Source organism: Bombina bombina, chromosome 12 (assembly GCF_027579735.1).
Source record: "Bombina bombina isolate aBomBom1 chromosome 12, aBomBom1.pri, whole genome shotgun sequence".
Taxonomy (NCBI): domain Eukaryota; kingdom Metazoa; phylum Chordata; class Amphibia; order Anura; family Bombinatoridae; genus Bombina; species Bombina bombina.
In genome coordinates, this window is record NC_069510.1 from 38,376,968 (window position 1) to 38,401,463 (window position 24,496).

At 41.5% G+C, this 24,496-nt stretch overlaps 1 protein-coding gene across 1 annotated transcript in view; it reads right to left on the reverse strand.

Annotated features, from left to right (window-relative positions):
- Window positions 1-995: 995 nt before the first annotated feature.
- The window catches only part of TMEM141 (transmembrane protein 141), a 105,421-nt gene continuing 81,920 nt past the window's right edge, over window positions 996-24,496 (reverse strand). Inside the window, exon 5 of the mRNA XM_053696081.1 lies at window positions 996-1,563. Coding sequence (XP_053552056.1) covers window positions 1,502-1,563 — 62 coding nt within the window. The 3' untranslated portion in view covers window positions 996-1,501. The remainder of the gene's footprint in view (window positions 1,564-24,496) is intronic.

Here is a 24,496-nt window from a genome sequence, read left to right on the forward strand (position 1 = left end):
GGTTAGTTACTGCATCTGGCCAAATGGGACAAGCCCAGGTACCACGTCAAGGTCCTTTCCAATACCTGGTACCCTAAAACAGCCACACAATGCAAGCTCTCAAATCCAAACAAACTGGGAACAAGGGAAGGGTGCACAGGCTTATGTAATCACCCTAGACATATACAAAACACGGAAGGGGACTGCACTCTCATACCGGACCGGGTACACATCCCATGACCCTGCAACATGCTCAGCCCTGGGTGCTCACGGGCACTCACAGGAAGCTGTGCTGTCCCCAGAGTCACAGGCAGTTAACCCAAGACAGGTCTGGGTGCAAGAACCATAGGGAAATTACAAAACAAATTAATACAGCACACAGAGAAAGTCCAGCACTCACAAGCTCTCAGCTAAGATTTAAAAGCAAAAATTGAAAGGTTAGTTACCGCATTTGGCCAAATGGGACAAGCCCAGGTACCACATCAAGGTCCTTTCCAATACCTGTGACCCTAAAACACAATGCAAGCTCTCAAATCCAAAAAAACTGGGACCAAGGGAAGGGTTTAGACTACTGTGGTCTTTGAGAGACAGAGGTTAGATTACATGTATTCCAGATCTACAGTATATGGAGTAGATTATATATATATATATATATATATATATATATATATATATATATATGTGTGTGTATGTATATGTGTGTATATATATATATATATATATATATGTGTGTGTGTATGTATATGTGTGTATATATATATGTGTGTGTGTGTGTATATATATATATATATATATATATATATATATATATACACACACACACACACACACATATATATACACACACATATATATATATATATATATATATATACATACATACACACAGACACATATATATATATATTTTTTTATACATACACATACACACACATAATATATTTATTTTAACTATTTTAGAAAATTATAGAAACAGAATACCCAAAAGGTTTTTCACAGAATTGACAACTGAGCTGTATTGTTTATAAATTTATTGTTTGGTGCCATAATCATTCCCTGTCCCAACTTAACAGTGTGACCCTGTATTTGTGAAGGATCATTGGATATTTTACTGTATTTACTTGCCAAGATTATAAGCATGATGGAAATATTAGCTCACATTTCCAAAAGGAGTGTAAAAAATAAAGTGTATGTCAATAATGCCATAGATCATAGTGTTAAAGGTTCCTTGCTATGTTTCTTAAATTATCAGTTTCAGTATGTTTACTACATTAGTCAGAAAGATGCACCTGATATAAATCCCATGAGATGTTTTCCATAAAGTCATTTGTCCTATGGAGGGTGAATCATTTTGTTTGTCTTCTGTTGTTTTAATTTTAGTAAAAATAAAAAAAAGAGAATATGGAATTACTGTGTAAAAACATTGCTCAGTCATTGATCACATCCTATTAATTCAGTTTATCCCATGGGAGGAAAGTCCCCCATGCTTATATTGTTATTAATAACATGAGTCATTGTTAATTCATTCAACCACATCTCCATATTTATTCTTTTTGTGGTCACTGTCTGATGCCTGCTGGGTTCCTGAAATAGAAGAACAAAACCCATTTTTAATACACAGTCTGAGAGCTTGGTATCCAAAGCATTTAAATTAGCGCTGCGGAATCTGTTGGCGCTCTACAAATAACCGATAATATTAATAATATTCAAACTTGCATAGCACAGGCGGCATGTCAAAGGCTAATTTAAAGTTATATAAACAATATTTTAGATGGACTTTAATTAATCTATTCTAATGAAGATACTTTTATTATAGCGATGAAATTCTAATACCCGCCCACTTCAAAAGTAATTTTTATTTGTGAGCTGACGGTTTTGACTGCACTCTAGCCACACACAAAAAATAATTGTGTCCACAGAGTGTCGTATGGCTAGAGTGCCAATTGGAGAACAGCCAAAACCGTCAGCTCACAAATAAAAAATATTTTTGAAGTGGGCGGCCCGGACTGCAGGGTATTAGAATTTCATAGCTATATTAAAAAATTTAATTATAGCTTATCTTTATTAAAGTGGATTAATTAAAGTCCATTTAAAAAATTGTTTCCATTCCGAATAATAGTGGCTCTGTGTACCTCATAATGGGACATTAAATTCATTGTTACTTTATCAGCCTATTTGTAATTGACCTCAACAGAGGAGATTAGATAAGGGGAACAAGCTTTTAAGCAGAGGGAAACCTAGGTTACAATATGGTGGTACACATTACTTACGCTTTAAACTGTTGAGCCATTCCCACCCATGTGCTGAGCTGTTTTGTTATTTAGATGCTGCACACATTTAAGCACCGCTGTAGGTCATTTTTCAGTGAGACAAACACACACATTATGGGTCCGATTTATTATGGCCCGTATTGTGTCTAATGCACCTATTTCTGCGCGAGCATTCAGGCTCGCCGGAAACAGGAGTTAAGAAGCAGTGGTCTTAAAGGGACACTGAACCCACATTTTTTCTTTCATGATTCAGATAGAGCATGGAATTTTAAGCAACTTTCTAATGTACTCCATTTATCATTTTTTATTTGTTCTCTTGCTATCTTTATTTAAAAAGCAGGAATGTAAGCATACGAGCCGGCCCATCTTTGGTTCAGCACCTGGTTGCTCTTGCTGATTGGTGGTTAAATGGTATTCACCAATCAGAAGGCGTTATCCAGGGTCTGAACCAAAAATGGGCCAGCTCGTGAGCTTACATTCCAGCTTTTTCAAATAAAGATAGCAAGAAAAATGAAAAAAAAATCGATAATAGGAGTAAATTAGAAAGTTGCTTAAAATGCCATGCTCTTTCTGAATCATGAAAGAAAACATTTGGGTTCAGTGTCCCTTTAAGACTGCTGCTCCTTAACTCGTTTGCCGCCTCTGAGGAGATGGACAGCAATTCGCTTGATCGAATACAATCGGGTTGATTGACACCTTCTGAATCTGTAGGGGAAAGCATTGCACAAGCAGTTCACCAGAACTGCTTGTGCAAAGTTAAATGCCAACAGCGTATGCTGTCTGCATTTAGCGATGTCGGGCAGACATGATCCGCTACAGCAGATCATGCCCGTCCGACAAATGATAAATCGGCCCCTATATATGTATTTTTTTTCAGCAGACCCTGCAGATTCACACTATACCAATCTTTTATGTATAAATCATGACCTGTGAGAACTCAACACAATGTGTAAAAAATAAATGTATTTTTATTAAAATTTGAAAAAAACAAGGTTGTAAAATAGTGGGGTTTTTTCTAATCGTTGTAGTAAAAAAAAGAAAGGGTTATCCACATATAACAAATTCCCTTTGGGTATGCGTATACACTTTTCATGTAGTCATAGGAGCTCCGATGAGCCTCTACTCAACTAAATTCACATTGATAACCTGGCTATAAAATAGTATACAGGGGCTTCATTTTAAAGAAGGACTTCTGGGTGTTCAAACAAGGGGTTATGGGGGTCTCTATGCCTTTTGGTGACCTGTTCTAAGTGCCTACAGACCCCCAGCCTGCAAACAGTGTAAGGAAGCATGGGGATTTTTTAGATTATACCCCCAAGACCCTCACCATTTCAAAGAGCAGGATATTGGGGGTATCTAGGACTAAAGGATCTGGATGGGGGCGTAAGTATTTAACCCCCTTAATCTCAACTCACTCAAAAGAACAGTCTAGTTAACATAAAACTTTCATGATTCAGATAGGTCATGCCATTTTAGACAACTTTCCAAATTTCTTTTATAAACCAAGGTAGGCTCTATTTCTAAGCCGTTGAATTGCCTCTTAAAGGGACAGTCAAGTCCAAAAAAAACTTTCATTTTTCAAATAGGGCATGCAATTTTAAACAACTTTCCAATTTACTTTTATTAACAATTTTGCTTTGTTCTCTTGGTATTCTAGTTGAAAGCAAACCTAGGAAGGCACATATGATAATTTCTAAGCCCTTGAAGGCCGCCTCTATTTTATTTACTTTTCACAGCAGGGGAGAGCAAGCTCATGTAGGCCATATAGATAGCATTGTAATCACGCCCGTGGCTAGTGGCAGACACTGCACTAATTGGCTAAAATGCAAGTCAATAGATAATAACTAAAAGTCATGTGATTAGGGGCGGTCAGAAGATGCTTAGATACAAGTTAGTCACAGAAGTAAAAAGTGTATTAATATAACAGTGTTGGTTGTGCAAAACTGGGGAATGGGTAATAAAGGGATTATCTATCTTTTTAAACAACAAAAATTCTGGTGTTGACTGTCCCTTTAACTGCATTTTGACAGTTTTTCACTTACACTGATAGTCCATGTGTGTCAGATAAATAACATTGTGCTCACTCCCGTGGAGTTATTTATGAGTCAGCACTGATTGGCTAAAATGCAAGTCTGTCAAAAGCACTGAAATAAGGGGGCAGTCTGTAGAGGCTTAGATACAAGGTAATCACAGAGGTAAAAACAGAATTTATGTTTACCTGATAAATTACTTTCTCCAACGGTGTGTCCGGTCCACGGCGTCATCCTTACTTGTGGGATATTCTCTTCCCCAACAGGAAATGGCAAAGAGCCCAGCAAAGCTGGTCACATGATCCCTCCTAGGCTCCGCCTACCCCAGTCATTCGACCGACGTTAAGGAGGAATATTTGCATAGGAGAAACCATATGATACCGTGGTGACTGTAGTTAAAGAAAATAAATTATCAGACCTGATTAAAAAACCAGGGCGGGCCGTGGACCGGACACACCGTTGGAGAAAGTAATTTATCAGGTAAACATAAATTCTGTTTTCTCCAACATAGGTGTGTCCGGTCCACGGCGTCATCCTTACTTGTGGGAACCAATACCAAAGCTTTAGGACACGGATGAAGGGAGGGAGCAAATCAGGTCACCTAAATGGAAGGCACCACGGCTTGCAAAACCTTTCTCCCAAAAATAGCCTCAGAAGAAGCAAACGTATCAAACTTGTAAAATTTGGTAAAAGTGTGCAGTGAAGACCAAGTCGCTGCCCTACATATCTGATCAACAGAAGCCTCGTTCTTGAAGGCCCATGTGGAAGCCACAGCCCTAGTGGAATGAGCTGTGATTCTTTCAGGAGGCTGCCGTCCGGCAGTCTCGTAAGCCAATCTGATGATGCTTTTAATCCAAAAAGAGAGAGAGGTAGAAGTTGCTTTTTGACCTCTCCTTTTACCAGAATAAACAACAAACAAGGAAGATGTTTGTCTAAAATCCTTTGTAGCATCTAAATAGAATTTTAGAGCGCGAACAACATCCAAATTGTGCAACAAACGTTCCTTCTTCGAAACTGGTTTCGGACACAAAGAAGGCACGACTATCTCCTGGTTAATGTTTTTGTTAGAAACAACTTTTGGAAGAAAACCAGGTTTAGTACGTAAAACCACCTTATCTGCATGGAACACCAGATAAGGAGGAGAACACTGCAGAGCAGATAATTCTGAAACTCTTCTAGCAGAAGAAATTGCAACCAAAAACAAAACTTTCCAAGATAATAACTTAATATCAACGGAATGTAAGGGTTCAAACGGAACCCCCTGAAGAACTGAAAGAACTAAGTTGAGACTCCAAGGAGGAGTCAAAGGTTTGTAAACAGGCTTGATTCTAACCAGAGCCTGAACAAAGGCTTGAACATCTGGCACAGCTGCCAGTTTTTTGTGAAGTAACACAGACAAGGCAGAAATCTGTCCCTTCAAGGAACTTGCAGATAATCCTTTCTCCAATCCTTCTTGAAGAAAGGATAGAATCTTAGGAATCTTTACCTTGTCCCAAGGGAATCCTTTAGATTCACACCAACAGATATATTTTTTCCATATTTTGTGGTAAATTTTTCTAGTTACAGGCTTTCTGGCCTGAACAAGAGTATCAATAACAGAATCTGAGAACCCTCGTTTTGATAAGATCAAGCGTTCAATCTCCAAGCAGTCAGCTGGAGTGAGACCAGATTCGGATGTTCGAACGGACCTTGAACAAGAAGGTCTCGTCTCAAAGGTAGCTTCCATGGTGGAGCCGATGACATATTCACCAGATCTGCATACCAAGTCCTGCGTGGCCACGCAGGAGCTATCAAGATCACCGACGCCCTCTCCTGATTGATCCTGGCTACCAGCCTGGGGATGAGAGGAAACGGCGGGAATACATAAGCTAGTTTGAAGGTCCAAGGTGCTACTAGTGCATCTACTAGAGTCGCCTTGGGATCCCTGGATCTGGACCCGTAGCAAGGAACCTTGAAGTTCTGACGAGAGGCCATCAGATCCATGTCTGGAATGCCCCACAGTTGAGTAATTTGGGCAAAGATTTCCGGATGGAGTTCCCACTCCCCCGGATGTAATGTCTGACGACTCAGAAAATCCGCTTCCCAATTTTCCACTCCTGGGATGTGGATTGCAGACAGGTGGCAGGAGTGAGTCTCCGCCCATTGAATGATTTTGGTCACTTCTTCCATCGCCAGGGAACTCCTTGTTCCCCCCTGATGGTTGATGTACGCAACAGTCGTCATGTTGTCTGATTGAAACCGTATGAACTTGGCCTTTGCTAGCTGAGGCCAAGCCTTGAGAGCATTGAATATCGCTCTCAGTTCCAGAATATTTATCGGTAGAAGAGATTCTTCCCGAGACCAAAGACCCTGAGCTTTCAGGGATCCCCAGACCACGCCCCAGCCCATCAGACTGGCGTCGGTCGTGACAATGACCCACTCTGGCCTGCGGAAGGTCATCCCTTGTGACAGGTTGTCCAGGGACAGCCACCAACGGAGTGAGTCTCTGGTCCTCTGATTTACTTGTATCTTCGGAGACAAGTCTGTATAGTCCCCATTCCACTGACTGAGCATGCACAGTTGTAATGGTCTTAGATGAATGCGCGCAAAAGGAACTATGTCCATTGCCGCTACCATCAAACCTATTACTTCCATGCACTGCGCTATGGAAGGAAGAGGAACGGAATGAAGTGTTTGACAAGAGTTTAGAAGTTTTGTTTTTCTGGCCTCTGTCAGAAAAATCCTCATTTCTAAGGAGTCTATTATTGTTCCCAAGAAGGGAACCCTTGTCGACGGAGATAGAGAACTCTTTTCCACGTTCACTTTCCATCTGTGAGATCTGAGAAAGGCCAGGACTATGTCCGTGTGAGCCTTTGCTTGAGGAAGGGACGACGCTTGAATCAGAATGTCGTCCAAGTAAGGTACTACTGCAATGCCCCTTGGTCTTAGCACCGCTAGAAGGGACCCTAGTACCTTTGTGAAAATCCTTGGAGCAGTGGCTAATCCGAAAGGAAGCGCCATGAACTGGTAATGCTTGTACAGGAATGCGAACCTTAGGAACCGATGATGTTCCTTGTGGATAGGAATATGTAGATACGCATCCTTTAAATCCACCGTGGTCATGAATTGACCTTCCTGGATGGAAGGAAGAATTGTTCGAATGGTTTCCATTTTGAACGATGGAACCTTGAGAAACTTGTTTAAGATCTTGAGATCTAAGATTGGTCTGAACGTTCCCTCTTTTTTGGGAACTATGAACAGATTGGAGTAGAACCCCATCCCTTGTTCTCCTAATGGAACAGGATGAATCACTCCCATTTTTAACAGGTCTTCTACACAATGTAAGAATGCCTGTCTCTTTATGTGGTCTGAAGACAATTGAGACCTGTGGAACCTCCCCCTTGGGGGAAGCCCCTTGAATTCCAGAAGATAACCTTGGGAGACTATTTCTAGTGCCCAAGGATCCAGAACATCTCTTGCCCAAGCCTGAGCGAAGAGAGAGAGTCTGCCCCCCACCAGATCCGGTCCCGGATCGGGGGCCAACATTTCATGCTGTCTTGGTAGCAGTGGCAGGTTTCTTGGCCTGCTTTCCCTTGTTCCAGCCTTGCATTGGTCTCCAGGCTGGCTTGGCTTGAGAAGTATTACCCTCTTGCTTAGAGGACGTAGCACTTGGGGCTGGTCCGTTTCTACGAAAGGGACGAAAATTAGGTTTATTTTTGGCCTTGAAAGACCTATCCTGCGGAAGGGCGTGGCCCTTACCCCCAGTGATATCAGAGATAATCTCTTTCAAGTCAGGGCCAAACAGCGTTTTCCCCTTGAAAGGAATGTTAAGGAGTTTGTTCTTGGAAGACGCATCCGCTGACCAAGATTTCAACCAAAGCGCTCTACGCGCCACAATAGCAAACCCAGAATTCTTCGCCGCTAACCTAGCCAATTGCAAAGTGGCGTCTAGGGTGAAAGAATTAGCCAATTTGAGAGCACGGATTCTGTCCATAATCTCCTCATAAGGAGGAGAATCACTATCGATCGCCTTTACTAGCTCATCGAACCAGAAACACGCGGCTGTAGTGACAGGGACAATGCATGAAATTGGTTGTAGAAGGTAACCTTGCTGAACAAACATCTTTTTAAGCAAACCTTCTAATTTTTTATCCATAGGATCTTTGAAAGCACAACTATCTTCTATGGGTATAGTGGTGCGTTTGTTTAAAGTAGAAACCGCTCCCTCGACCTTGGGGACAGTCTGCCATAAGTCCTTTCTAGGGTCGACCATAGGAAACAATTTTTTAAATATGGGGGGAGAACGAAAGGTATACCGGGCCTTTCCCATTCTTTATTTACAATGTCCGCCACCCGCTTGGGTATAGGAAAAGCTTCTGGGAGCCCCGGGACCTCTAGGAACTTGTCCATTTTACATAGTTTCTCTGGGATGATCAAATTCTCACAATCATCCAGAGTGGATAATACCTCCTTAAGCAGAGCGCGGAGATGTTCCAACTTAAATTTAAATGTAATCACATCGGGTTCAGCTTGTTGAGAAATTTTCCCTGAATCTGAAATTTCTCCCTCAGACAAAACCTCCCTGGCCCCCTCAGACTGGTGTAGGGGCATTTCAGAACCATTATCATCAGCGTCCTCATGCTCTTCAGTATCTAAAACAGAGCAGTCGCGCTTACGCTGATAAGTGGGCATTTTGGCTAAAATGTTTTTGATAGAATTATCCATTACAGCCGTTAATTGTTGCATAGTAAGGAGTATTGGCGCGCTAGATGTACTAGGGGCCTCCTGAGTGGGCAAGACTCGTGTAGACGAAGGAGGGAATGATGCAGTACCATGCTTACTCCCCTCACTTGAGGAATCATCTTGGGCATCATTTTCAGTGTCACATAAATCACATTTATTTAAATGAGAAGGAACCTTGGCTTCCCCACATTCAGAACACAGTCTATCTGGTAGTTCAGACATGTTAAACAGGCATAAACTTGATAACAAAGTACAAAAAACGTTTTAAAATAAAACCGTTACTGTCACTTTAAATTTTAAACTGAACACACTTTATTACTGCAATTGCGAAAAAGTATGAAGGAATTGTTCAAAATTCACCAAAATTTCACCACAGTGTCTTAAAGCCTTAAAAGTATTGCACACCAAATTTGGAAGCTTTAACCCTTAAAATAACGGAACCTGAGCCGTTATTAACTTTAACCCCTTTACAGTCCCTGGTATCTGCTTTGCTGAGACCAAACCAAGCCCAAAGGGGAATACGATACCAAATGACGCCTTCAGAAAGTCTTTTCTATGTATCAGAGCTCCTCACACATGCGACTGCATGTCATGCTTCTCAAAAACAAGTGCGCAATACCGGCGCGAAAATGAGGCTCTGCCTATGATTAGGGAAAGCCCCTAGAGAATAAGGTGTCTAAAACAGTGCCTGCCGATATTATTTAACAAAAATACCCAGATTAAATGATTCCTCAAGGCTAAATATGTGTAATATATGAATCGATTTAGCCCAGAAAATGTCTACAGTCTAAATAAGCCCTTGTGAAGCCCTTATTTACTGTCTGAATAAAAATGGCTTACCGGATCCCATAGGGAAAATGACAGCTTCCAGCATTACATCGTCTTGTTAGAATGTGTCATACCTCAAGCAGCAAAAGACTGCTCACTGTTCCCCCAACTGAAGTTAATTCCTCTCAACAGTCCTGTGTGGAACAGCCATGGATTTTAGTAACGGTTGCTAAAATCATTTTCCTCATACAAACAGAAATCTTCATCTCTTTTCTGTTTCAGAGTAAATAGTACATACCAGCACTATTTTAAAATAACAAACTCTTGATTGAATAATAAAAACTACAGTTAAACACTATAAAACTCTAAGCCATCTCCGTGGAGATGTTGCCTGTACAACGGCAAAGAGAATGACTGGGGTAGGCGGAGCCTAGGAGGGATCATGTGACCAGCTTTGCTGGGCTCTTTGCCATTTCCTGTTGGGGAAGAGAATATCCCACAAGTAAGGATGACGCCGTGGACCGGACACACCTATGTTGGAGAAAAGTGTATTAATATAACAGTGTTGGTTGTGCAAAACTAGGGAATGGGTAATAGAGGGATTATCTATCCTTTAAAACAATAAGCATTTTCCAGTAGACTGTCCCTTTAAAGGGACACTGAACGCAATTTTTTTCTTTCATGATTCAGATAGAGCATGCAATTTTAAACAACTTTCTAATTTACTCCTATTATCAAATTTTCTTCGTTCTCTTGCTATCTTTATTTGAAAAGCAAATGTAAGTTTAGAAGCCGGACCATTTTTTTTTATCACAACCTGGGTTGTGTTGGCTGATTGGACAGCACCAATAAACAAGTGATGTCCAGGGTCTGAACCAAAAATTGGCTAGCTCCTTAGCTTAGATGCCTTCTTTTTCAAATAAAGATAGCAAGAGAACGAAGAAAAATTGATAATAAGAGTAAACTAGAACGTTGCTTAAAATTGCATGCTCTATCTGAATCATGAAAGAAAAAAATTGGGTTTAGTATCCCTTTAAGTCTTATGAAGCTGCCTTTAACTTCCTGGTTTCTGGGGCCTGGTGACGTCACCAGCATTCCTGGATTCCCAGGGCGATGCCAATCAACTAGACCACCAAGGATTTAGGGGTGGGATGAGCTCCAAAAGCGCTACCCCCCCCCCCCCGATGGCTTTCATGCTCACTTAACAACACATAGCCGCCATCCACACAGTGTGTTAAGGGGTTAATAAAAACAGACTTTACACTTATTTTTTTCCATGTGTAAACAATATAATTTATAAAAGATCTGCATATTATTCTCAGACTATTTTTTATCTTTTAATACATAATTATATCTAGCATTTATTTAAATAAAAAAGACTCTCCTTCACATCTCCATATCTTAGATCTTGACAAATTTGAGGCTATGGACCAGAGGAGAAATAGAAAAAAACAAGTGAGAGATGTTGATTTCTAAATTCGGTTATTTATTTTAACATCTTCTATTTCTGACTGTATAAAAAGTGACACATTAGAAATGTTGTGACTTTCTAAAAATAAATTAAATTGCAGCGGAAATAAACACATAACTCTGTGATACACCATTTTACACTATATTTCTGCAAACAATTTTAAACAACTTTTCAATGCACTACTATTATCAAATTTGCTTTGTCCTCTCTGTATCCTTAGTTGAAGAGTAAAGCTAGGTAGGCTGACAGGAGTTTAGGAGCGTGCACGTGTCTTTAGAAGTCTATGGCAGCAGTATTTGCAACTATGTAAAACATTGCTTTAAACATTGTTGCAAACACTTCTGCCAGATAGCTAAAGACACGTGCACGCTCTTGAGCTCACCTAGCATTACTCTATTAATGGATATTGATAGAACTAAACAAAATTTATAAAATAAGTACATTGGATAGTTGTTTGAAAAAATGTATGCTCTGTCCAATTTATTTCAGTTTATTTTTTACTTAACTGTACCTTAAATTTTTTTTATATATACTGTATATATATATATATATATATATATATATATATATATATATACACACACACACACATATATATATATATATATATATATATATATACACACATACACACACACTGTGTATATATATATATATATATATATATATATATATATATATACACACATACACACACACACACATATATATATATATATATATATATATATATATATATATATATATATATATATATATATATACATACACACACACACATACATAGGGGCACAGGAACAAACAACCGGCTCAATACTATTGTTAGCCTGGGAAACCAGACGTGGACTCCTTGCTCAGTGTGCTTAGAGGAATATGGCTACACCTCACTGACGAGGCCCAATGAAGGCCGAAACGATCGTCTGGGGTTGCTGTGTTCCTTGTTCAGAGAAGAATTGCCTGGTATTTCGGCGCTGGACTGACTGTAATAGGCAGGATCAGACTGATATACTATAGGAAAGTTCCACTCTGTGAAAAGCATTACTGGGCTAAAAAACTGCGCCCAGGTGGTAAATCGCCATAGAACAGGCTAACAATAGTATTGAGCCAGTTGTTCGTTCCTGTGAGTGTGCCTCTCTCTGTGTATATATATATATATATATATATATATATATATATATCCTTATAGGGTAAGCTCTGGAGTACCAAACTGTTTATGGCACTAGTACCCAGAGCCCCCAACCATCACCCATATTATAGGATGTCGCAGGGTGAAAGCTCTGCCCGCTAACCTTCACAAAGCTCTCCCTTAAAGGCAAATGTCCAGAGTAAAACCAAGCACTGCCTATTCTTTGCCAACTACCTGCTCGGACCCTAACCATGCCCTGAACAATCCTGCATACGGCACAACCCCTCAGATCTAGCCAACACCCCCCCCCCTACCCTAGTCAAAAAGGATGATCGTCTTCTGAAGTAATTGATGACTCCAGACTAGTCATCAGAAGTCATCCTGAAGTATGCCCACAGGCCAAAATATTTAAATGAGATGATTATAGAGTTATTAACTGGCTGTTCATGCTTGTGAAGTAATCAGAAAGGTATTCTATTAATTATTTTGAAGTCATCACCCAGAATTTTTTTTACCTTAGCTGATGACTTTACAAGACTGATGTGCAAATGACTTCTGACTCCAGGATGGTCTCAAAAGTAATCCTGTTTGTCTTGGGTAGTCACCACCCACAAGTCACCCTCAGCCTCAGGAAAATGTTAGGTGGTATAATACCCCCAGGTACAAATGTAGAACAGCTTAAAAGGGGCAGTATACACCAATTTTCATATAAGTGCAGTGTACGCCAATTTTTATATAATAGACACCACTATAAAGAAAAATATGCACAGATACTGATTTAAAAATCCAGTATAAAACCTTTAAAAATCTTACTTAGAAGCTCCCAGTTTAGCACTGTTGATGAGGTTAGGCTGGGACACCCAGTGCAATGGGCTGGGAAATTAGGAAGAGCAGAGACTCCTCCCATCCCCCTCCCCTGCATATGAAAAGACAGATTACACAGACAGAAGAAAGCAGGAATCTGTAGACTTCAGTCTACATCTTATACTTTGGGGCTTGGTTAGGAGTCTGAACATCAGCACAATGTTATTAAAACATTAGCAAAACTATACATTGTTACAAAAACACTACCAGATGGGCTATATAAATGGATTACCTAAAAAACATTTATGCAAAGAAAAATCTAGTGTACAGTGTCCCTTTAAGACACTAGGCACAAGAGCAATTTCATTATGCACAAGACGGCAAAAAAATGAGATGCCCAAGATTGCAGTATGCTGCCAAAAATAGTATTAATGCATTGGAACCCTTGTGGTAGACAAATAGTTACAATGCAGCTGGTCTCCCAATATTATAGCGTTGTCTTAAAACATCACAAAAAAGGAAACTTCCTTAGCAACACTGACCAGCTTGAGACCACAAAATTATGTAAGACAAATATTTATTTTTATTTTTATTTTTAATATGTTAGATATAAAGAGGCTAAAAACTCTTTATATTTAATTTGAAGGAAACTTGGTTTGGAATTTAAAGTGAAGGTAAATTTAGATCATAAAGTGCTCGTTTTTTAAAAAGTAAATTTATGCTTACCTGATAAATTAAATTTCTTCTATGATACGACGAGTCCACGGATTTATCCTTTACTTGTGGGATATTATCCTCCTGCTAACAGGAAGTTGCAAAGAGCACCACAGCAGAGCTGTCTATATAGCTCCTCCCTTAGCTCCACCCCCCAGTCATTCGACCGAAGGTACAGGAAGAAAAAGGAGAAACTACAAGGTGCAGAGGTGACTGAAGTTTAAAATCAAAAAAGATAATCTGTCTTAAAATGACAGGGCGGGCCGTGGACTCATCGTACCATAGAAGAAATTAATTTATCAGGTAAGCATAAATTTACTTTTCTTCTATAAGGTACGACGAGTCCACGGATTCATCCTTTACTTGTGGGATATAATACCAAAGCTACAGGACACAGATGAACTGAACGGGAGGGACAAGACAGATGGTTAAACAAAAGGCACCACTGCTTGAAGAACTTTTCTCCCACAAACAGCCTCCAAAGAAGCAAAAGTATCAAATTTGTAAAATTTGGAAAAGGTATGAAGCAAAGACCAAGTCGCAGCCTTACAAATCTGTTGAACAGAAGCATCATTTTTAAAAGCCCATGTGGAAGCCACCGCTCTGGTAGAGTGAGCTTTAATTCTTTCAGGAGGCTGCTGTCCAGCAGTCTCGTATGCCAAACGGATGATGCTTTTCAGCCAAAAAGAAAGAGAGGTAGCCGTAGCTTTTCGACCTCTACGTTTTCCAGAATAGACAACAAACAAAGAAGATGTTTGATGGAAATCTTTGGTTGCTTGTAAGTAAAACTTAAAAGCACGAACCACGTCCAAGTTGTGCAACAGACGCTCCTTCTTAGAGGAAGGATTAGGACACAGAGAATTGATTGATATTCCTATTAGTAACAACCTTAGGAAGGAATCCAGGTTTGGTACGCAAAACCACCTTATCAGCATGGAAAACCAAATAAGGTGAGTCGCATTGTAATGCAGATAGTTCAGAAACTCTTCGAGCCGAAGAGATAGCAACTAAAAACAGAACTTTCCAAGATATAAGCTTAATATCTATGGAATGCATAGGTTCAAACGGAACCCCTTGAAGAACTTTAAGAACTAAATTCAAACTCCATGGTGGAGCAACAGGTTTAAACACAGGCTTGATTCTAACTAAAGCCTGACAGAACGACTGAACGTCTGGAACATCTGCCAGACGCTTGTGCAGTAGAATTGATAAAGCAGATATCTTCTTGGAGAAAGGACAAAATCCTAGGAATCCTGATCTTACTCCATGAGTAGCCTTTGGATTCGCACCAATAAAGATATTTACGCCGTATCTTATGATAAATTTTCCTGGTGACAGGCTTTCGAGCCTGAATCAAGGTATCTATGACCGACTCAGAGAAACCCCGCTTGGATAAGATCAAGCGTTCAATCTCCAAGCAGTCAGCCGCAGAGAAACTAGATTTGGATGCTGGAACGGACCTTGAATCAGAAGGTCTTGTCTCAGTGGCAGAGTCCATGGTGGAAGAGATGACATGTCCACCAGGTCTGCATACTAAGTCCTGCGTGGCCACGCAGGTGCTATCAAAATCACCAAAGCTCTCTCCTGTTTGATTCTGGCAATCAAACGAGGAAGGAGAGGAAATGGTGGAAACACATAAGCCAGGTTGAACGACCAGGGTACCGCTAGAGCATCTATAAGTACTGCCTGAGGATCCCTTGACCTGGACCCGTAACGAGGAAGTTTGGCGTTCTGACGAGACGCCATCAGATCCAATTCTGGCGTGCCCCATTGCTGAATCAATTGTGCAAACACCTCCGGATGGAGTTCCCACTCCCCCGGATGAAAAGTCTGACGACTTAGAAAATCCGCTTCCCAGTTCTCCACTCCTGGGATATAGATTGCTGATAGATGGCAAGAGTGAGTCTCTGCCCATCAAATTATTTTGGTAACCTATATCATCGCTAGAGAACTCTTTGTTCGCTCCTGATGATTGATCAATGCTACAGTCGTGATATTGTCCGACTGGAATCTTATGAATCTGGCCGACGCCAGCTGAGGCCACGCCTGAAGTGCGTTGAATATCGCTCTCAGTTCTAGAATATTTATCGGGAGGAGAGCCTCCTCCTGAGTCCACAAACCCTGTGCTTTCAGGGAATTCCAGACTGCACCCCAGCCCAATAGGCTGGTGTCCGTCGTCACTATGACCCACGCTGGCCTGCGGAAACACATTCCCTTGGACAGATGATCCTGTGACAACCACCAAAGAAGAGAGTCTCTGGTCTCTTGGTCCAGATTTATCTGAGGAGATAAATCTGCATAATCCCCATTCCACTGTTTGAGCATGCATAGTTGCAGTGGTCTGAGATGCAAGCGAGCTATGTCCATTGCCGCTACCATTAAGCCGATTACCTCCATACACTGAGCCACTGACGGCCGAGGAATGGAATGAAGAGCTCGGCAGATGGATAAAATTTTTGATTTCCTGACCTCCGTCAGGAAATCAAAGTGAACTCTTTTTTACGTTCACCTTCCACCCGTAAGATCTTAGAAAAGCCAACACGATGTCCGTGTGAGACTTGACTAGTTGGTAAGTCGACGCCTGGATTAAGATATCGTCCAGATAAGGCGCCACAGCTATGCCCCGCGGCCTTAGAACCGCCAGAAGGGACCCTAGCACCTTTGTGAAAATTCTGGGAGCTGTGGCCAACCCGAAGGGAAGAGCCACAAACTGGTAATGCTTGTCCAGAAAGGCGAACCTGAGGAACTGGTGATGATCTTTGTGGATAGGGATGCGTAGATACGCATCCTTTAAGTCCATGGTGGTCATATATTGACCCTCCTGGATCATCGGCAAAATAGTCCGAATGGTCTCCATCTTGAAGGATGGGACTCTGAGGAATTTGTTTAGGATCTTGAGATCCAAAATTGGTCTGAAGGTTCCCTCTGTTTTGGGAACCACAAACAGATTGGAGTAGAACCCCTGCCCCTGTTCTGTTTTCGGAACTGGGCAGATCACTCCCATGGTATATAGGGCTTCTACACAGCGTAAGAACGCCTCTCTTTTTGTCTGGTTAACAGACAATTGAGAAAGATGGAATCTCCCCCTTGGGGGAGAATCTTTGAAATCTAGACTATACCCCTGGGTTACGATTTCTAAAGCCCAGGAGTCCTGAACGTCTCTTGCCCAAGTCTGAGCGAAGAAAGAAAGTCTGACCCCTACTAGATCCGGTCCCGGATCGGGGGCTACCTCTTCATGCTGTATTGGTGGTACCAGCAGGCTTCTTGGCCTGTTTACCCTTGTTCCAAGTCTGGTTAGGTCTCCAGACTGACTTGAATTGAGCAAAATTCCCCTCTTGCTTTGCGGCAGGGGAAGAGGTAGAGGGACCATTGAAGTTTCGAAAGGAACGAAAATTATTTTGTTTGGTCCTGATCTTATTTGTCTTATCCTGAGGAAGGGCATTACCCTTCCCTCCAGTGATGTCTGAAATTATCTCTTTCAGTTCAGGCCCGAATAGGGTCTTACCCTTGAAAGGGATGGCTAAAAGCTTAGCTTTTGATGACACATCAGCAGACCAGGACTTAAGCCATAACGCTCTACGCGCTAATATGGCAAAACCTGAATTCTTTGCTGCTAATTTAGTCAGTTGAAAAGCGGCATCTGTAATGAAAGAATTAGCTAATGGGGTCTAAACCTGAAGAGCCTCCTCCAGAGCCTCGAACCAAAAGGACGCTGCAGTAGTTACAGGAACAATGCACGCTATAGGTTGGAGAAGAAAACCTTGATGAACAAATATTTTCTTCCGGAGACCCTCTAATTTTTTATCCATAGGATCTTTGAATGCACAACTGTCCTCAATAGGTATAGTTGTACGCTTAGCCAGGGTAGAAATAGCTCCCTCCACCTTAGTGACCGTCTGCCACGAGTCCCGCATGGTTTCTGATATGGGAAACATTTTCTTAAAAGTAGGAGGGGGGGCGAACGGCATACCTGGTCTATCCCACTCCTTAGTAACAATGTCCGAAATCCTCTTAGGGACCGGAAAAACATCAGTGTAGGCAGGAACCTCTAGAAATCTGTCCATTTTACACAATTTCTCTGGAACTACAATAGGGTCACAATCATCCAGAGTCGCTAAAACCTCCCTGAGCAATAAGCGGAGGTGTTCTAGTTTAAATTTAAAAGCCGTCATATCTGAGTCTGTCTGAGGGAACATATTTCCTGAATCAGAAATCTCTCCCTCAGACAGCAAATCCCTCACCCCCAATTCAGAACATTGTGAGGGTACATCGGATATGGCTAATAAAGCGTCAGAGGGCTCAGCGTTTGTTCTCACACCACACCTACTGCACTTCCCCTGCAACCCAGGCAGCTTAGATAACACCTCTGTGAGGGTAGCATTCATAACTGCGGCCATATCTTGCAGGGTGAAAGAATTAGACGCACTAGAAGTACTTGGCGTCGCTTGTGTGGGCGTTAATGGTTGTGACACTTGGGGAAAATTAGATGGCATAACCTGATTCCCTTCTGACTGAGAATCATCCTGCGACATACTTTTAGTAGCTAAAATATGTTCTTTGCAATTTATTGACCTTTCAGTGCATGAAGGACACATTCTAAGTGGAGGTTCCACAATGGCTTCTAAACATATTGAACATTGACTTTCTTCAATGTCAGACATGTTGAACAGGCTAGCAATGACTACAAACAAGCATGAAAACACTTTATTTAGTGAAAAAAATTATCTTAAAAAACGGTACTGCGCCTTTAAGAGAAAAAAAAGCATACACGTTCTGCAAAACTTCTTTAAAATGCACCAAATTTTTCTAAATTTTGCAAGCAGACACAATATATGTAGTTAAGATTGCCCCACAAAACAATTTAACATTTAACCCTTTAATGTGCAAACCGGATTGAAATTAGGCCTAAATCCGTAAAAAAAACACCCTCAGCACCTTGCCACAGCCCTGCTGAGGCCATACCTGCCCTCAGGGATAGTAAATATGGGGTTAAAGCTTTGATTTGGCCCAAAACATCCACCAGGGCTCTCAGGGCCCCGCCCATCTCACTCGATGTCTCTACAGCCTCAAAGAACCGCACCAGAGCGGTTTTAAACTAGCCATGTGGGTTCTGAGACCCAAAAAAATAAGCCAAGTGTACCCTCAATAAAGTTGCCCAAAACGTTATTGCCCACAAAACGTTAACAGCACTCCCAGTTCATAAAACGTTTGCCCACAAACATTTACAACTCAGTGTCAACCATTTTTGTAATTAGCCCCTTATGCAAGCTTAGTAATGCCCTTCTTATTAGCTCTTAGGATTACTGATTACCCTTATCCTCATGGGGATACTGTCAGCCTTTCTGAAATACCACATCTCTCCAGAAAAAATGACTGAACATACCTCACTGCTGTATAGCATGAAAACGTTCCTCACACTGAAGTTTCCTGTACTCCTCAGCCTCTGTGGGAACAGCACTGGATCTTAGTTACAAATGCTAAGATCATCATCCTCCAGGCAGAAGTCTTTATCCATCTGCTGCCTGAGAGTAAATAGTACACACCGGTACCATTTAAAACAAAAAACTCTTGCTTGAAGAAATTAAAAACTAATATTTTATCACCTCTTTCACTTTACCCTTCCTAGTACTTAGAGTAGGCAAAGAGAATGACTGGGGGTGTAGCTAAGGGAGGAGCTATATAGACAGCTCTGCTGTGGTGCTCTTTGCCACTTCCTGTTAGCAGGAGGATAATATCCCACAAGTAAAGGATGAATCCGTGGACTCGTCGTACTTTATAGAAGAAACATTAGCAAAACTATACATTGTTACAAAAACACTACCAGATGGGCTATATAAATGGATTACCTAAAAAACATTTATGCAAATAAAAATCTAGTGTACAATGTCCCTTTAAGACACTAGGCACAAGAGTAATTTCATTATGCACAAGACGGCAAAAAAAAGAGATGCCCAAGATTACAGTATGCTGCCAAAAACAGTAGTAATGCATTGGAACCCTCGTGGTAGACAAATAATTACAATGCAGCTGGTCTCCCAATATTATAGCGTTGTCTTAAAACATCACAAAAAAGGAAACTTCCTTAGCAACGCTGACCAGCTTGAGACCACAAAATTATGTAAGACAAAGAATTTTTTTTTAAAAATATGTTAGATATAAAGACGCTAAAAACTCTTTATATTTAAAGTGATGGTAAACTCTCCCCTTTTTAAAATCAGATCTGGAATGTAAGCGCTATTTTAGATGGAGTTTAATTCATTAGCTGTAATGAAGATGCAGTATAACATGCTTTTTAATATCGATATGAAATTCAAATACTGCATGCTCCTCCGCCCACTTCAAAAGTAAAATTTTCTGTGAGCTAACAGATTGAATTGTTGTCCAATCAGCGCTCTCCCCATATGGCACTTTTGTTGAAGCTAGAGCATTGATTGGAGAGTAATTCAATCATTTAGTTGACAGGAAAATTGACTTTTGAAGTGGGTGGTGTAACGTGGGGTATTTGAATTTCATATCTATATTAATAACTAAGTTATAGCGCATCTTCATTGCACATGATGAATAAAACTATCTAAAATAGCGCTTACATTCCAGATCTGATTTTAAAAAACAGAATTTATGTTTACCTGATAAATTACTTTCTCCAACGGTGTGTCCGGTCCACGGCGTCATCCTTACTTGTGGGATATTCTCTTCCCCAACAGGAAATGGCAAAGAGCCCAGCAAAGCTGGTCACATGATCCCTCCTAGGCTCCGCCTTCCCCAGTCATTCGACCGACGTAAAGGAGGAATATTTGCATAGGAGAAATCATATGATACCGTGGTGACTGTAGTTAGAGAAAATAAATCATCAGACCTGATTAAAAAACCAGGGCGGGCCGTGGGCCGGGCACACCGTTGGAGAAAGTAATTTATCAGGTAAACATAAATTCTGTTTTCTCCAACATAGGTGTGTCCGGTCCACGGCGTCATCCTTACTTGTGGGAACCAATACCAAAGCTTTAGGACACGGATGATGGGAGGGAGCAAATCAGGTCACCTAGATGGAAGGCACCACGGCTTGCAAAACCTTTCTCCCAAAAATAGCCTCAGAAGAAGCAAAAGTATCAAATTTGTAAAATTTAGTAAAAGTGTGCAGTGAAGACCAAGTCGCTGCCTTACATATCTGATCAACAGAAGCCTCGTTCTTGAAGGCCCATGTGGAAGCCACGGCCCTAGTGGAATGAGCTGTGATTCTTTCAGGAGGCTGCCGTCCGGCAGTCTCATAAGCCAATCTGATGATGCTTTTAAGCCAAAAAGAGAGAGAGGTAGAAGTTGCTTTTTGACCTCTCCTTTTACCAGAATAAACAACAAACAAGGAAGATGTTTGTCTGAAATCCTTTGTAGCCTCTAAATAGAATTTTAGAGCACGAACTACATCCAAATTGTGCAACAAACGTTCCCTCTTTGAAACTGGATTCGGACACAAAGAAGGCACGACTATCTCCTGGTTAATATTTTTGTTAGAAACAACTTTCGGAAGAAAACCAGGTTTAGTACGCAAAACCACCTTATCTGCATGGAACACCAGATAAGGAGGAGAACACTGCAGAGCAGATAACTCTGAAACTCTTCTAGCAGAAGAAATTGCAACCAAAAACAAAACTTTCCAAGATAATAACTTGATATCAACGGAATGTAGGGGTTCAAACGGAACCCCCTGAAGAACTGAAAGAACTAAATTAAGACTCCAAGGAGGAGTCAAAGGTTTGTAAACAGGCTTGATTCTAACCAGAGCCTGAACAAAAGCTTGAACATCTGGCACAGCCGCCAGCTTTTTGTGAAGTAAAACAGATAAAGCAGAAATCTGTCCCTTCAAAGAACTTGCAGATAATCCTTTCTCCAAACCTTCTTGAAGAAAGGATAGAATCTTAGGAATTTTTATCTTGTTCCATGGGAATCCTTTAGATTCACACCAACAGATATATTTTTTTCCATATTTTATGGAAGATTTTTCTAGTTACAGGCTTTCTGGCCTGAACAAGAGTATCAATGACAGAATCTGAGAACCCTCGCTTTGATAAAATCAAGCGTTCAATCTCCAAGCAGTCAGTTGGAGTGAGGCCAGATTCGGATGTTCGAACGGACCTTGAACAAGAAGGTCCTGTCTCAAAGGTAGCTTCCATGGTGGAGCCGATGACATATTCACCAGATCTGCATACCAAGTCCTGCGTGGCCACGCAGGAGCTATCAAGATCACCGATACCCTCTCCTGTTTGATCCTGGCTACCAGCCTGGGAATGAGAGGAAACGGTGGGAACACATAAGCTAGGTTGAAGCTCCAAGGTGCTACTAGTGCATCCACTAGAGTCGCCTTGGGATCCCTGGATCTGGACCCGTAGCAAGGAACCTTGAAGTTCTGACGAGACGCCATCAGATCCATGTCTGGAATGCCCCACAATTGAATTATTTGGGCAAAGATTTCCGGATGGAGTTCCCACTCCCCCGGATGAAATGTCTGACGACTCAGAAAATCCGCTTCCCAATTTTCCACTCCTGGGATGTGGATTGCAGACAAGTGGCAGGAGTGAGTCTCCGCCCATTGAATTATTTTGGTCACTTCTTCCATCGCCAGGGAACTCCTTGTTCCCCCCTGATGGTTGATATACGCAACAGTCGTCATGTTGTCTGATTGAAACCGTATGAATTTGGCCTTTGCTAGCTGAGGCCAAGCCTTGAGAGCATTGAATATCGCTCTCAGTTCCAGAATATTTATCGGGAGAAGAGATTCTTCCCGAGACCAAAGACCCTGAGCTTTCAGGGGTTCCCAGACCGCGCCCCAGCCCACCAGACTGGCGTCGGTCGTGACAATGACCCACTCTGGTCTGCGGAAGCTCATCCCTTGTGACAGGTTGTCCAGGGTCAGCCACCAACGGAGTGAATCTCTGGTCCTCTGATCTACTTGTATCGTCGGAGACAAGTCTGTATAATCCCCATTCCACTGACTGAGCATGCACAGTTGTAATGGTCTTAGATGAATTCGCGCAAAAGGAACTATGTCCATTGCCGCGACCATCAAACCTATTACTTCCATGCACTGCGCTATGGAAGGAAGAAGAACAGAATGAAGTACTTGACAAGAGCTTAGAAGTTTTGATTTTCTGGCCTCTGTCAGAAAAATCCTCATTTCTAAGGAGTCTATTATTGTTCCCAAGAAGGGAACTCTTGTTGACGGAGATAGAGAACTTTTTTCTACGTTCACTTTCCACCCGTGAGATCTGAGAAAGGCCAGGACAATGTCCGTATGAGCCTTTGCTTGTGGTAGAGACGACGCTTGAATCAGTATGTCGTCCAAGTAAGGTACTACTGCAATGCCCCTTGGTCTTAGCACCGCTAGAAGGGACCCTAGTACCTTTGTGAAAATTCTTGGAGCAGTGGCTAATCCGAATGGAAGTGCCACAAACTGGTAATGCTTGTCCAGAAAGGCGAACCTTAGGAACCGATGATGTTCCTTGTGGATAGGAATATGTAGATACGCATCCTTTAAATCCACCGTGGTCATGAATTGACCTTCCTGGATGGTAGGAAGAATTGTCCGAATGGTTTCCATTTTGAACGATGGAACCTTGAGAAATTTGTTTAGGATCTTGAGATCTAAGATTGGTCAGAATGTTCCCTCTTTTTTGGGAACTATGAACAGATTGGAGTAGAATCCCATCCCTTGTTCTCCTAATGGAACCGGATGAATCACTCCCATTTTTAACAGGTCTTCTACACAATGTAAGAATGCCTGTCTTTTTATGTGGTCTGAAGACAATTGAGACCTGTGGAACCTCCCCCTTGGGGGTAGCTCCTTGAATTCCAGAAGATAACCTTGGGAGACTATTTCTAGCGCCCAAGGATCCAGAACATCTCTTGCCCAAGCCTGAGCGAAGAGAGAAAGTCTGCCCCCCACCAGATCCGGTCCCGGATCGGGGGCCAACATCTCATGCTGTCTTGGTAGCAGTGGCAGGTTTCTTGGCCTGCTTACCTTTGTTCCAGCCTTGCATTGGCCTCCAGGCTGGCTTGGTTTGAGAAGTATTACCCTCTTGCTTAGAGGATGTAGAACTTGAGGCTGGTCCGTTTCTGCGAAAGGGACGAAAATTTGGTTTATTTTTAGCCTTAAAAGACCTATCCTGAGGAAGGGCTTGGCCCTTACCCCAGTGATATCTGAAATAATCTCTTTCAAGTCAGGGCCAAACAGCGTTTTCCCCTTGAAAGGTATGTTAAGCAATTTGTTCTTGGAAGACGCATCCGCTGACCAAGATTTTAGCCAAAGCGCTCTGCGCGCCACAATAGCAAACCCTGAATTTTTCGCCGCTAATCTAGCTAATTGCAAAGTGGCGTCTAAAGTAAAAGAGTTAGCCAATTTAAGAGCGTGAACTCTGTCCATAATCTCCTCATAAGAAGAATCTTTATCGAGCGACTTTTCTAGTTCATCGAACCAGAAACACGCTGCTGTAGTGACAGGAACAATGCATGAAATTGGTTGTAGAAGGTAACCTTGCTGAACAAACATCTTTTTAAGCAAACCCTCTAATTTTTTATCCATAGGATCTTTGAAAGCAAAACTATCTTCTATAGGGATAGTAGT